This window comes from Columba livia, chromosome 1, assembly GCF_036013475.1.
Source record: "Columba livia isolate bColLiv1 breed racing homer chromosome 1, bColLiv1.pat.W.v2, whole genome shotgun sequence".
NCBI lineage: Eukaryota > Metazoa > Chordata > Aves > Columbiformes > Columbidae > Columba > Columba livia.
In genome coordinates this window covers 137,155,217-137,170,911 of record NC_088602.1, presented here as the reverse complement: position 1 = coordinate 137,170,911, position 15,695 = coordinate 137,155,217, and the positions used below count along the sequence as shown (strand labels likewise).

Below are 15,695 nucleotides of genomic sequence, written 5' to 3'. Positions count from 1 at the left end.
TTTTAAAAAGTCTCATTTATTGGTCAGGTTTGTTGTATCTAAGATTCATGTATCCTAATTTGCAAGGATTGCTTAAAAATCACTAAGTCAAGAAACTTGAGCCTTGCTTGTTTGTACCACTTCTTTATCTCTTACAGTATGAACTATTTCATATATAGTTACTTTTCAGTCTGACTTTGTGGTTTATTTTTAGCCTATGTAATTTCTCTTAGCTAATGTGTGCTGGGATTGCTTGTGAGAAAAGGCATCAGGCGTCAAGGTCTCTGAACTACTAAGGCTTTCTCTCTGCTGCGTCATGTTTGGTGTTTTATGTGCCTGTGGTGACACAGGTAAAAACTTGTTTGAAGACCTTTGAACTTGATGATTAATAATATATTGAGATTTTGGTTTTCAGTGGAATTTCCAAAGTTATTTGACACAGGGGAAGAAAATACCGTGAGAAGTGTGAAAGTTATGAGATTTCATTTGCGTTGGCCAAGAACATGCTGAGAGGAAGGCACAGAGCATGATCCAGAGGAGGTTTCTATTATAAACTGAAGATCTTGAATCTGCCTTTTAGGAGAATGGGACACCTTTGCCTTCTCTAACTGCCTGCTTCCATAATTTTTGAATCAATTGGTCAGTTTCAGACAAATGTTAAGGAAGAACACCTTATAGAAGACACAGATTTTTTTAAAAATCAGTTTCATGAAAATTGGCAGCTATACGGGAGAAACCTAAACTGATTTAACTGCTGAAGGAAATCTTAATGTGAGCTCTGTAATAATCTGTCCTATTTAGTGAGCTGGTTCACCAGCCTGTGTGAAGTTGGGTGGAAACTGCTAGAGCACTGCGCTACTGCTTGCTCAGCAAGTAGTTGACAGACAAGAAAAAGGCATTGTAGGTACTCCTGAAGAGTTGGACCTGGAGTCGTGGAATGAGAAGATAAAGGCCGGAGTGTGGATGAAGCCAAACCTGTGGGAATATAGGAACTGGGTGCATACACTGTGCTTTCCTATGGAGTTACCAGTTCTGCTGCAATCTAGCTGACCAAAGCACCCCTAGTTTTGTGAGGAACAGGTGATCATTTGTGGAAAATCAGTGCAGAGCTTACGTCTTTTGTCATCTTGATCTGAATTTCCCATATTTTATACTGACAGTTTTAGTTGTTCATAGGTGTACTTTTATAGTGAAATAGAAGACCCTAGAAATCTAAGTGCAGTGAACTTTCACTGTGAAACCTCTGCAAATTCACTTGAAGGATGCGAGAACCAAACCCTAACAAAAAATGTGCTAAAGGACTGGCTGCTGTAATAGTTCTATTTCATGAGGGTAGCATGACTCATACCGCTTAATGTTCCTATCTCAGTATTCAGTTTATTTTTAAGTAGTGCAGTACAAATAGTGTTTTTCTGTGCCAGTTGTTGCTATGACTCCATAATATTTCCCTAAATACGCTTGCTCATACTTTCTCACAGGATAGTATTTGGCATATAAAAACCTTAAATCCATCAGAATTTCCTGAGTGCTGATCATTTTAATGCTTTTATGGAAAAAAGGATAGCTCTGTGTATTATGTAGTTTTAGTTGAGGAGGAATAGAAGTTCTTTTTTCTTTTTTTTTTTTTTTTTAAAAAAAGTCCACACAACCTGTTTCCTCATTCAAGAAAATGTTCCTCTGTTTCAGCTTTTCCAATTTAGGTTTTCAGATTAAATTTCCAGCACTAGTGTAGTTTAGGATATGTTGTTAAAGGTAAGTGGATGCTGTATTATTATTTCAGAACACTTTCACTGTCTTTTCTTTTTGTAATTAGAGGTGAAAAAAACATTTCTTGTGTGGCTTGGGGGAGTGGGATGGGTGACATGTTGAAACTTTCCTTTAGATTTATACTTTTGCATAAGGGTTTATTTTTCCAAGATTGCTTAACTCTACGGTTGCGTGCCTCATCTCTTCTAAATCACACTGAACACTTTGGTTGAAAGATCTTGGTGTACTGCAGCAGAACAACTACAACCTTTCCTGAGAACCTCTGGAATCTTGTTGCTTCTTCCCTTGTTCTGCATGATGTGCCTGGGTAACACGCTTGCTTCAGTCGCTGACTTGGTTTCAGAGTGATGTTAGTGCAAAAGGACGCAGTTAACAGAATATAACCCGGAATGTTTGTTGACCTAACAAGTTGTCTTTTAAACTCTAGATCTCCCTTTGATCAGATAAAATAATACTATAACTTATGGTTAAAGATACCAATGCGCAACCTTGTGTTTTTGTGAAAACTTTAAAACAAACTCTCAAAAAAGCTGTTCATTGTCAAACTATGCTTTTGAGTTGGTTAACTAGTCGCAAGTTTATTGCACTTCTCTTTCCTCCTTGTGCTGCTTATGGCTACCTCAGAAGGGCTATCAGGGAATAAAAAATGCTTACAAATGTAATATTTGTTTACCTTGATGTATTGTAAGAATTGCAAGGGCCAAAATTTATCAAGAAAGAACACATTCCATGTAAGGGTATGCTGCTAAGAAGCTGACAATTCAAGAGTCTTTTAATGCACTTTTCACTCAGTTCTAGAAAAGCACAGCTGGAAAAGCCCTTTTTTTAAAAATTACTAATGCCATAACAAGTTGAGGGTTGTTACACTAATATATCATTTTCCTTTCTAATTGCTGCTGTTTTGCAAAATGCTTCCTGTATTTTTGGCTATCTTTTCAAAATAAAAATGTAACAATTGATGTTTTTGTTGTAGTTTTCAGTTCTGTAAGGTGTTAAGGTTGTTTTAAGCTTAGTGTGAGTTAGATTATGGAAATTAATTGTATGAAATACTGTTCAAGAGGAATAGCTTGTCTTCCCAGCCAGAGCATTTCTTTGTTCTGGTTGTGCTGTAACTGTCTGAACAACTGTTTTTTCAGTAGCTAGTTCTTGTTACATGCAGGTGGCGTATGCCTACCCTTATGGCACAGTTATTTTTCAGAGTGTCCAAGAAATGCGGATTTAGTGTTGAATTCTCCTTGGCAGCTTTCAATTCTGTTTGTCTTGGCAGTGTGCCATAGCCCCTCAGCTGCAGGGTAGGCCAGGTTTGTAGGTGTTTTCTACTCTTCTTTTTGAAATGGCCCCATTGCATTAAAGAAAGCAAAATTTATAGGGCAGAAGAGAGAGGAAGCTTCACCTTATAGTCAGTCTACCAATAAAGGTATTCATCCTAAAAGGGGAATTAAAATCTGTAACCCGTATGTAGCCCTGGAAGTAGTTATAGGCAAACTTAATAGCAGAAATCTAAACAGGAGAACTTGCTGAAATATCTGTAGAGATTAGGCAGGGATTTGCATGTCTGTGTTGTGGGAGGGAGCTATTTCCTTCCTCTCCTGCCTCCTGCTCTCCACCTCACCAACAGCATTTATGGATGTGTCTGAATTTTTGTCTCAGAACTGTTTTCAATACTTTCCTTAAATGGTAGCTTAGGATAACCCTACATATTTTTTATACATGGTGCTTTATAAACAGTTATCTCCTTTGATGAGGATAGGTCATTTTTGTCTTCATGCATGTGTGTCTATATAAGTGAGAACGCCTGAAATGTTAAAATAATGGCTTTTCATAAAGGCCAGAATTTGGAATTGTTTTTTTGTTTCTTTGTTTTGCTAAAAGAAGACAATGAAATAGTATAGTAACATGTCACAAATAAAATGCAGTAAAATGAGGTGTGCAAATTTCAGCTTCTAGGGAAATAACTGTCTCTTTAAAGGAGACCTTCTGTCCTGGAGCCTATAACCTTTGACTTGGTACATGTACCAACAATTGAAATCTATTCTATACTTTAAAATGCAGAAGAGTGGTGGCAAGAAAGCCCAGGTAGTTACTAGCCCAGTAAAAGATGTAGTGACGAGTGACTGTCTGCGTGTCATAAACTGTACTAAGACTTTTGGGAAGGAGACTGGTCTTGCCTCCTGCATTGGACTTATGCAGCTGCAATACTCTTCATGTTGGTTTTGCTTTACATTGTTGCTGAGGAAGCTCTGTTTTGCATTTGTGGATACCTTTAGCTTTCAAGTAGATGACTTAAATCCAAAATTCTTACAGAAATAAAACTCATTCGGAAAAGATGTTACTTATTTTTCTTTAAATCAGCGAGTGGTTTTGGCCTTAAGTATCTCTAGTGGGTTTAGTTACACAATATAGATTTTTCAGTGAAAAAGGAATAGGAAGCAATGGAGGTTATTTTATCAGTAGCAAAGGTCAGTTGATTGTATCTTATGGCATGCATTGAAGTGGAATACTTACTAAATAAGCATCACGCTGCTCAGTCATTTCTTTCAGTTGTAATAGGAAATTTTATGATAAAATAAATTCAAGAGTTTGAAATTTAGTATAGGCAGATGGCTTGAACATTTTCTGGACAACAAATGTCATTAAGAGAGCCAAGAACTTTGTGTGGTAGAATAGTGTTCAGTTGCAAAATGTACTTATTCATATGTACTGTGTGGTTAGCTCTTATTTTTATTTGGCATCCCCAGATATCAAATAACTTAAGGATGTTACTTCGTTTCTCTTTTGATAACTGTTTTCCATTTATAATGCTCATAAATATTTTCTCTGTCTTTTTACAGATTTCTGAAGTTGTTTAAGCTCTGAATACTTTAAAGTTCTTTATACAGAGAAATGTCTGGCTCATATGATGACTCCGTTGGAGTAGAAGTTTCTAGTGACAGCTTCTGGGAGGTAACTTGGATCAATATTTTGATTTTATTTTTTACTCTTACTATGGAAAATCTGATTTTTGTACATCGTGAACTGTGGAGAGAACTGCAATACAAGATGCCTTTGGTTATTGTGATTTGCAGAAACAGCCTTCAGAATGGAAATGAACATTTAGGTTTTTGTCCTAGTTCTGTCAAGGGTTTTTACCTGGCACAAACTTGAGGATCATCCATTTGGGTCAGAGATGCAATTCAGAATTGAACCTTTGCAAGTTTTTATTGCTGAAAAGGGGTGTGGGTGGGTAACTTTTAAAATTACCAAAGGGACTGAGTGATCAATGTTAAATCTAAAGTGGTTAAAGGCTACTGTAAGTGTACAGAAATTACAAATGTAAGATAGTGTGTGAATGTATTGCATGTTTTCTTTTTGTGTCTAGATGCAAGTATAAACTTTTTTGAGAGAAGCTGCCTTGTGCTTATCTCAATGTGAGATTATACATGCAGAAAGATAATACAAAGCCCATTATAATATCAGTAATTTGTGCTGCCCAAATCTGAAGAAGGCTTTCAGATGTTCTGATAATTTGATTAAGCTTTAAAGAGAGCAAACGTTTTCAAGCAGAAAGCATTTAAAAAAAAAAATTATTGCAAGAAAAGGAAAGGTTTCACAGTGTCAGTACTGACATTAATTGGAGGTGAGTACGCTGTCCACATGAACTGTATTCAGTGGGGTAAATTTCTACCATGTGACTTGGAGCTCTTTTGAGCTTGAACTATAGCAAACATGAAAATGGCTAGGGGAAAACGTCTGAGACTATGTAAGACAGCTTGGTTTTGGTGACCCAATTGTGCATCAATTGTGCAAATGAAAGCTTTTCTAGACCACTAACCTCTGTTGGTGATGGCAGTGAGGGCATATTACATTTTGATGCGGATTTCCCCTTATTTTCCAATACCTTATCTAAAAGACACAATGCCAGTGAGATTCTTGTTTAGTAGACAGCTATCATTTTTTGAGGAGACATGTTTATTATGGTAAATGTCTATCCTATTTATAAAGATGTTGTTTTGAAATTACTGGGTGCTAAGTTTTAACCTCTTTTGTTGTTGGGGTATTCTGTAGTACATCTGCAGAGAGGATGTGGGACCTCTACTCATGGAGGTGTCTAAGACTCAACTGGACATGGCTCTGAGCAACCTGATCTGTCAGACCTGCTCTGAGCAGAGGGTTGGACTAGATGATATCCAGAGGTTCCTTCCAACCTCAATTAGTCTTTTCTGTTAGATTTTATTTTAAGGCAACTTTCTGGGGAGCCTTCCTTGATAGAAGTGTTTCAAAATAAAATAAGGACCTGGTCAGGAAAAAAGAATCCTGAACCAAAGGGGTTTTTTTGGTGTGTTTGGCATTTTATCCTTGTCAGGAGAACTTGATTTCTGTCTATTCTATACCAAGCCATTGTCTTCAACCAAGTAATTGTGTCTGGAAGCATAAAAGACGAATGAGAATGAGAATTTTGTAGACTAGTATGATTGTTTGGATAAATGTGAACTCAAGTATTTAATATTAAAGGATGATAAATGATCAGAAATAGAAATTAGGCTAAACTAGGACCTTTACAAAGCATAGCTTAAATGTATTTCATGCTTATTATAGGTGGATTAAAGGTGTTCTTTGTGTTTGTGCTATTGGTGACATATAATATGGTAAACACTACTTCTAAATCTGTTTCTTTGGACTCTTCTGTGTATTGCTTCTGAAAGAACAGAGCTGCAGTCTGTTTCATAAGCAATGTCAGTAGGCTAATGTGTAATGCATGAGTATATCTTTATTTACCCTTGAGTAAAAAAAAAAAAAGTCTTCGCTACTGGGATCAGTTTCTTCTTTATAGGTTCAATCATTTTCTCTACTCTTTCTCTTTTTTTAATGTATAACCACAAAGTTTCTTACGTTAAAATGGTCAAGACAAAAATTTTTGGATGGAATAATTAGGTTTTGTTTTTTTGTGTGTGTGTGTTTGTTTGGTTTGCCTTTTTCTGAAACTCAGAGTACATCAGGCTGGAATAGTAATATGTTCTGTGAGTTGACTAATGCTCTCTAGAATAGGTGTGCAAGTTGCTCAAAGAGGAAAACTAGCATTGTTTAGATCATATTAGCTAGTAATATGCTGAAATCAGTTTAAAATAATCTCCAAACTTGAAGATGCAATTATATTCTTATGGAATGGTTTCAGTTCATTAAAAATTCTAGAGACCATCTTCACACTTGCTCTTCAGGGAGTAAAACAAGTTTTGGCTGCAGTAAAAAATTAATTCAAATGATATGTTAATGGCTTTTTTCCTGAAGGGACTTTAAGGGTGTTCAACGTATTAGCAGTTTTTCTGAAAGCAGAATTGGACTTTGCATGCAATTGATGGCCATATTGAAAAACTAAACACTGAATTTCCTAAGTAAATTTCCTAAATTTACTAAGCTTTTGGCAGTTTAGCAATATAAAATGGAATATTTCACTGAACTTTAGCATTTTGAGCATTGTATTATGTAGGAAACACTACTTGTTTTGCAGTTCATCTGCTTTGTACTCTTTGATTCTTAGGACAAATAGAAGTTTGTGGATTTTGTGGTAACAAACATTGATTCTTTAAAAAAACATTAATAGATGCAGTTGTGTTCTTAGTATAGAATCATAGAATTGTTTTGGTTGGAAAAGACCTTTAAGATCATAGAGTCCAACCCTTAACGTAGCACTGCCAAGTCCAGCTCTAAACCATGTCCCTAAGCACCACATCTATGCGTGTTTTTAAATATCTCCAGGGTTGGTGACTCAGCCACTTCCATAGGCAGCCTGTTCCAGTGTCTGACAAAGGCTTTGTCATTATTTTAGCAAAATGACTAAAGACTTGAAATTTCAGTATGTAGAAACTAGGTGGTATTTGAGTGAAACAGAGGGGAGGCTGTAAAAGTTTTGTAGTTGATTGATGCTTAAAATATCACCACTGACATTTGTATTGTGGTTAAAACAAAAAAAAAAAAACAAAAAACAAAAAAAAAAAAAAAAAAAAAAACAAAAAAAAAACCAACAAGAATAGATTAGATAGTTTGAAAGATAGAGCAGATTATCATGAAGCCTTGTATGTATAGCTGAAAGACTGTAGTAGGTATACCTAAATGTGTACATAACTGCGCAGGGAGTTGAAAATGGGTGGTATGACATCCCTGGCATTCTTGGAACTTCTATGGATGCACTAAGATACTTTGAACTAAACATGAAAAAGAGTACTCTGATACAAGCAATTTTAGAGTAATACTGAACTATTAACAGGAAGTGGTGACACAGTAGCAAATTTTAACCTTCATGCATGCTGTACTTAGTAAATTTACAGAGGCCATGTAGTTTGAGAGAATAAACATGCTTACAAAGCTGACTTAAGAAAAAAACATATATAAACTTTTCTCTCAATGGAAATAGCCAAGAGAGTATATTAAGCAAAGAAATGTCTGTTTCGTTGTACTCTGATACTTATAGGATGACTCCTTATTACTGCGTATAAAACTATTCAAAAAAAATAGTAGTCTTGGCAATACCCTGTTACAGTGAGAAATGTGAATAACGTGGAACTTATGTTTTGGTTGACAGCATTTATAGCTGCATGTTGCATTATGTGGCAGGGAAGTGAGGGTTGTTTTGTTTTGTTTCATTTTTAATCCTGACACTGAACAAAATGCTTGGACTAAAGGACGACATAAAGGAAGGTGGTAAAGTAACTAAAGCTGTGCTGTCCACTGCAGTGTAGCCTTGATATAGAATATTAAGTAATTGCTTTTTGTCAAAAAATAGTTTTCTTGTGATCTCTGCACTCTACTTTTCTGTGTTTCTGTGAGGGTAACTGTGTTTTGACATGCATGCCTGATACTAGATTGAAATGCATTTTGGGTTATATGTACTTCTGATTATTTGAGTGAATAATTAAGGTATCCAGTAGCTTGCTTAGGCCAAGTAATGCCTTGGCAGAATGTACCATTTAACTTAAAACCTTGCCTTTCTACAGAGAAGCCTAACAAAACAATAAGACAGGAATTATGCTTCAGATCAAGAGTTAAGATGCAGGAGTTGGTTTGCCAGGCTTCTACTGCTGGTGGAATATGAACCTAAAGTAAAGGAAGTCCTGTGCAAGTCTTAATAAATTTAAGAATAACTCATTAGTGTTAATTGACATGCAGAAACTAACTGCAGGTCTGTCAAATGTAATTAGCAAAATCTTGTTTAAGTACTTCTGGTTTGGAGCAATTTTTCCAAACTAAATTTGACCAAATTTTAGTCTAAAATGTGTCTTTTTTCTGTATGTTCTCTGAAGAGTGCAACTTTGAATTCTAGCCTTAATCGTGCACAAAAAGGATAACTGAACTGCTTTGATCAACATGTTTTGTCTGACTTGATTAGAAAAGATGCCATGTCTCTGGAATGCCAGTCTCAGTACTTAATGCCTCGGGTAATATGAAGTAAAGAACCCTTAGTCAATTTGGAAGTTGTGTCATTACTGCAGAATTTGTCATTTGCACCTTTTTCGTAGAGGATTTTAAGATATTTTTTAATGATAATTTTTTTCTTTGTTTTTAAAGACAGCCTGCAGTTTGTTAAAAGCCACCTTCCTATGCTTTAGCACCGCAGCTGCAAGCAGAGAATGTACTTAAATTCGGCCATGGCACAGAAGAGACAGTTTGGCAAAGTGAAATTTTGACTTTATTTCCTCACACTCCAAAATAGCTCAAATGTATTTACCTTTGGAGTGTGCTGCAAAGCCCTTTTTTTTTTTTTCTTGAAAAACATGTAGGAAAAAGTGAGGTGGTTGGGTGTGGGACCTATCTGAAGAACTTACTGTGAAAACTGCTTTTTTGCTCACTGCTTATCTTTGAAAATAAATCACTTTTCTTTCTTGAATGTTGATGTTGTGTTGAGCTGATAAGAACTGTATTTAATGTCGATAAACCAACTTCAAAGTTCTTGCCATTGCTGTTGATAGAAATTCCATGCAATGTTGTTGTCAGAAAATAAAGCACTTGCTTCTTAGTAGTTTTTCTGGCTGTAAAGGTGTTTGCTTTCTTTTGGAGTTGTCACTGCCTTTGCTAGGGTTCCTCATTACAAAGAAAGTTATTAGCAGTTTGATCATGTTTAAAAACGTCAATCTATAGCATATGGTTGCATGGTACTAAACTTATTGCTCTAACTTCGGCTGCGTATGTGCAGACTGTCCACAAAGCAGTTCAATGCAGGTTCCTTAATCTTTGAAGCTTTTTTTTATTAGGTTGCTATTTCAATACTGTTCATGGAAACTTCCAGTTCTGGCATTGAGAATCAAGCTCAATGCTTGAAACCCAAGACAAATAGTAATTTCTTTCTTCTAAAGACTAGTAATTTTTATTACTGCATAGACAGTGTTATAAAGTTCAGATTTGTGGTTGGGAAATAGTTGTCTCGTTGAAAGGTAATTGGAGAAGTTGCTGTTTGGACTTGTGTTCTTGGTGTCGACTTACTGCACATCTATCAGTCAAAAAATGTGGGTAGGATGAGGCTTAGGCATAGGTAGTATCTTGTATCAGAACAGCTGATACAAAGGCGTTTAGATGAGGTTCTTAGGGACATAGTTTAGTGCTAGAATTAGGTTATGGTTGGACTCGATTCTGAGGGTCTCTTCCAACCGAAACAATTCTATAATTCTAACTGAAAAAAATTAAGCTTTCAGAAACATGCATCTTTCTTTAGCAGGAAATAGAAATAGCAGCAGCTTTCACAATTGAGGGTATTTTTCTGTATTTAGTTAACCCAAGCCACTACTAGAAGTTTTTCATCTTTGAGCAGGATGACAAATCCTTTTCAGGAGAACAGATCTTTTACTTTCTTCTAATTTGTCCAGGTGTTTACCAAATAAAAGTATGTTAGGAGACAGAGAATTTCATACATGTTTTTATGGAAGCTTGCATAGAGAGCAAGGAATTGCAAAACAATAAAGACATAAGAAAGGACATTCTGAAAGATGATTGCTACAAAACAGTGGAGGATTTCATCAAAGCTTCAGTTGTAGTAGTGCATTAATTTAGTTAAGAAATGGAAGCTTCTTTTTCTTTCTTCATTTTTCTAACAAGCCTCAGTGTACCTTGATACGTCTGGTTAAGTTCATGGTGCTGAGGGCAGAAATTTTTTTAAGACCAAGGAATCTTGTTAATGTGCTCCAAGAAGTAATTCCTTCATCTGTGTTATTTTGCTGACAAGGGTGGCATTCTTTGGGTAATCAAAGGTTATTGCTGATAGCCTGGAGCACAATGGCAGTAACTTTTCCAAGGGAAAACAGAAGACTTGAAACCCGATGTACAATTTGAAACCCTTTGTATTTATTTCTTATCTGTCATATGGACTCTAAGCATTTGCATGACTGCTGTAAATATATCTCAGTTTGTCATAATCATTCATACCACTTTCTTGCATCCCAAAACAGGCTGTGGCAAAACTGGTTGCTTCCATCATTGTACTGCTTTAGTAAAATGCAAGAACTGGAAACCCTATTGGCCTTGTTCTACTAAAGTAGTTTTGAAATGCACATTGAAGGATTTGGTATATTAATAACAAATGGAAGGCCAATTTTGTGATGCATTTTGTTAATTAAGCTCTAGCCTTATGCTTGCTAATCACTATTATGGTCATATTAAAAGAAAAATGCCTTGAGCAAGTTGAGACCAATGCTATTGTTCACTTAGATACCTGTGAAGGTAAGAAAGGTGATGAGTAAGCATTTCTAGAGATCAAAGTAGAAGTGTGTGCATCTCTTGCAAGATAAGACATCAAAAGAAAGCTACCCTGCCTGTGGAGGCATTTGTTTTTAATGAGCCATAGGCCCTTCACGGGCTGTGTGCCACTTGTACACATGTGTGTTCTTACTCCCCCTTATTTTCTGCTAGCATCAGCAAATATGGAGCTCTCTCCATTTATTGCAGGGGTGTTCAGCTGCCCTGTGAAAACACCTTCTCATCCACACAACACAGCCATTCTGAACAGCTGCTGTACCAGCAAGTGGCATTAGCTCTATGAACTTTGGCCTGCGATTGATACCTATGGAGAACAGGACCTGGCATGCATTTTGAGGTGCTGAGCACATGGCTTTCATTGCATTCTGAAGTATTTGCTGAGATACCCACTAGCAAGAGAATTTCAATTTATTCAGAAAGGGGAAGCTGGTCCCGTATGTACTATGGGTGAATCAAATTTGGCCACCATATGCATGCCTATTCTCCCCAGAGCAAGGCCCAAACCCAACACTCTGGATAGCACAGGCAGCTGATATGGGACATGCCTCCCGCAAACTGCATTATAAGCTGTCTGCTCAGATGGTCCTAGTCCTGTCCATTTGGTAGTCCTGATATCTGTGCGTCATGCCTACTGCTGACAGCCAACATCTGCGTGAGAGATCTATTGAGGGGGTGTGTGTAGGGTGCAGGGAACTTAAGCGGGAGAAGCTCTCCAAACTCACTCTTGAATGTTGAAAAAGTGTTCCTGTGTTGAGGGATTTCAGTTACTTGTCAACAAATGCTTTTTGCTGATGAAACAGACTGTTCTGTTTTGCATTTTCATTTTAAAAATATTTGGACTCTGCAATAGTACATTTAGTACATTTCTGTCATATCTCCTATATGCTTTTTTTTTTTTTCCCTTCCAACATGGAGCAACATCATGTTCTCCATTTATATTGCCAGGTGTTTGTTCACAGGTATGTTTGCTTCAGATTTTGTCAGTTTAAGAGCTTCCTCGAGATTTTTCTTGCAACCAGTGGTGCACTTATACGGCTAAACTTAAACTTACACGGAGCTAGCACTCATAGGTACTTGAACTGTGTATGTGTCAATTAGGTACCAAGATAATTACTTTTATTTACAAAACCCCCACAATATTACACATGTTAATGCTGGTTGAAATGTTTGGAAACTTCCTGTTTGACATAGCTGGAAAGAAATTGTAGTCAGGGTTAAATGGAATGCTGGAAATAGTGTGTCCTCTTATTGGCCATGAGTATGCGTACGTTTGATGATGAGTCTTCAAAGTGCGTTATTGTGTTTCCTGCCTAGGAATATTTGCCCATAAAAAAAGAGCCTTATTTTATGCTACGCTGACTGACTTTCTTTCAGATATTTCCAGTTCATGAAGGCTGACTGGTTATGAATAAGCTAGGCAAGCCTGGAAAAAGAGTTGACATCAAATCTTACTTCAGGCATTTGAAACTCCTGAAATATTTGTGGTTATAGCAATTATCATGATACACCAGAATTAACTGGCTGGAGTTTAGCAATAGCTGAATGTTTGCCACCTTCTAGGCTGCTAACAAATTAAAATACCCTTAAACCATTCAATGTACCAGAAAAACCTGCTAAGTGTGTTTAACCCTTTATAGACTTCTATCCTGCTCTGTGAATATGTTAAAAAAAAAGTTTATTAGTTGAGGTAAGGGAGCCTAGATAATTTAAGACTCTCCCCTTGTGTATAGTGTTGTGAAATTGTAAAATAATGAGGTTGTAAGCTCTTAAATATTCCCATTAAAGATCACATCAGTGGCAGTGTGTGGCTACTTTAGTACAGCGGTGGTCACAAAGGAGACATGACTGGACTGCTGACTATACCATACTAAATGCCTCATCACAGTGTGCTTGTGTGTTTTTCTCTGGTTATTACAGATTTGAAAAAGGATTTGAGGTGACATTGCTGTGTTTGTGCATGAGAGGAAATATAAAAATGAGAAGGAATGTTTTCTTGACTAAGCACAATGGAGATCTGAAGGTGTCTATAATGCCTACAGGAGATATAAATGGGGCAAAATTGGATCAACTGAGGCTTAGTAGCAAAGTTCAGTTTTTTGCAGTGGAAAAGGGGAAACTAGTGGTTAACTTATAAAAGGTGGGGAGGGGCAAAACTGAATCACAATTTTCATAGAATTCACTGATTGCATCAAGAAAGTGACTATTATAGTGGTATTTTGAAGAAATAAACTCCTTGGCTTATTTCCTTTTGAAGTGTTTCTGGCAACTAAGGGTAAACAGCAACTGAATTTGGTATTATGCAATAAAATGTCTCAGATAGGTGAAGTGTTGATGCTAAAATGAAAGCAGGATACAGTTTTAAAATATCTCTCATCCTTCTTGAAACTGTAAGAAAGTTTATAATCTTACAGTTTACCTTACTGAAACAAATGTTTCATTTGTAGAACAAGGAACCTAATAACTTCATGTCTTAGGTGTCTGCTCTCTAACAAGTAATAGCCCAGTGCTGAGAATGATCAGAAGGTTATTCTAACTAGTAAAATCATATGTTTGTGCTTAGCAGAGCTAATTGACAAATCTGAAAATCGCAAGGTATTACGTAAACATGACTCTGACTGAAACAAAACCAGATGTTTTCTTTTTTCTTTTTCTTTTTTTTTTTTTTTTCCCTGGTGGTTTGCTACAAATAAAAGAATTTGTCATTTTTGTTTTAGCTCAAATACTTCTTGTGAAGGGGAAGGGGGAAGTCATGCAGAACGTTTGCAGTCTACCTCAGGAAACTGGAGAAAATAGTCTTGAGTAAAAGAATGTATTAAGTAATATTTTTCTTCCCCAGAATTCAGAGTGTCTTTACTGTGTTTGTAGGTTTTTAATCGTTCTAGTTTATCTACAGTCAGTAGTAGTTCATTAGCTACTTTAACACTAGAGTTCCCTTTACTTGGCTTTGTGGTCTAAATACCTTGTGCTGTCATTCCTCTGAGTCTGCCTTCTACAGTGGAGGCTGCACATTCCACTTATCAAAAAAATTTGTCACTGTAGTGTCCATAACTTAAAATGCATATTTTTTAATAAACCACTATGTTTATTAAATGCCAAGTATATCACTTATGTTTTTTATCAGGGAACACAGAAAAATGCTGTATTTCCAAAATGGTAGCATTTCCCTTAAGGCATGAAATTTTAGTACGGTATCTAAAATACCTTAAACTACTGTTTCATAAATCAAGTTAATGTGTTGGTTTTTGTTGGTGGTGATGGGTTGGTTGGTTTGTTTGGTTTTGGGTTTTTTTTTGTGTTTGTTGTTTGTTTGTTTGTTTTGTTTTTTTCCCCCTTGAAAATATTAGTGTAAAAGGCTTTCTTTGGAATACAAGGTTGTTATTTTCTAGTATTGAAGGTCTGGTTCTTCTTTATACTGGTTCTAAACTGTGATGCTAATTCCTTCAGTCCTCCTGTGGAGAAGGAGGTAGCATGGGTGAATTATCTGTGGTCTGCACACAGGCCTTTCAAGGTGGCCTTATGCGATACTAGTGAGTGAACCATCATAGGTAAGCTGAATTCAGTTCTCTGAATACCTAGCCTGAGATTTGGCAACTGCTAGTTATTACCATGAAGTTAGAATTTGCTCAGACAACACAAAATGAAAGCATTAAGAATACCATGAGGCAGCCAGCTCCCATTCAATAGTAGCATTTAAAATGCTAATTTAATAGTGAAACTTTATGAAAGGAAATGTTTGTGCTAGAGACATAAATCCTTGGGCGCATAACTGGAGACACAAATTGATGCTAATCTAAGGCTTCAGTAGTTGTGCCAAGCAAGCATAACCTGTTTTAACCGTCTGCCTGGCTGTGAACCTACAGGTGGAGTGATTTTGAGCAAATGAATGATTTGCCCTTCCATTACAAAAGCTGTAGAAAATATTCTTTGAGGTACTTAATTTCCTTAATTCTCTGATTACATATTTGTATTATATTTGTTTGAGTACCTTGTTAGTTTGAAACTGCGTACTTCTCAATTTCTATTTCTCCTGAAGATGAGAGGTTATTTTTCATACTTTCTTGTTAATAGATGAAATCTGTTTTGGTGTGGATGCATTGACGCTTTTGATTTTTGGTGTCAGCTTCTTTGTGATGCTTTTTATCTTCAATTATCTTGTGACTTATTCTTAAAGGCACAGAATGTGTGTGCACTTTTTTACATTATTTAGACAAATCAGTGGCTGCTAACTAATG

At 36.3% G+C, this 15,695-nt stretch overlaps 1 protein-coding gene across 7 annotated transcripts in view; it reads left to right on the top strand.

Annotated features, from left to right (window-relative positions):
* The window catches only part of PACSIN2 (protein kinase C and casein kinase substrate in neurons 2), a 65,166-nt gene that overhangs the window by 31,865 nt on the left and 17,606 nt on the right, over positions 1-15,695 (top strand). For 5 of the 7 annotated variants that reach the window (XM_065050102.1, XM_065050099.1, XM_065050104.1 and 2 more), the window contains exon 2: positions 4,578-4,689. The exons of 1 other annotated variant lie outside the window; for it this stretch is intronic. In XM_065050102.1, the coding sequence (XP_064906174.1) occupies positions 4,630-4,689 (60 nt within the window). In that variant the 5' untranslated portion in view covers positions 4,578-4,629. Of the gene's footprint in view, positions 1-1,709; positions 1,732-4,577; positions 4,690-15,695 lie in introns of those variants that run through there. One more of the 7 variants, XM_065050100.1, reaches the window with a different exon arrangement.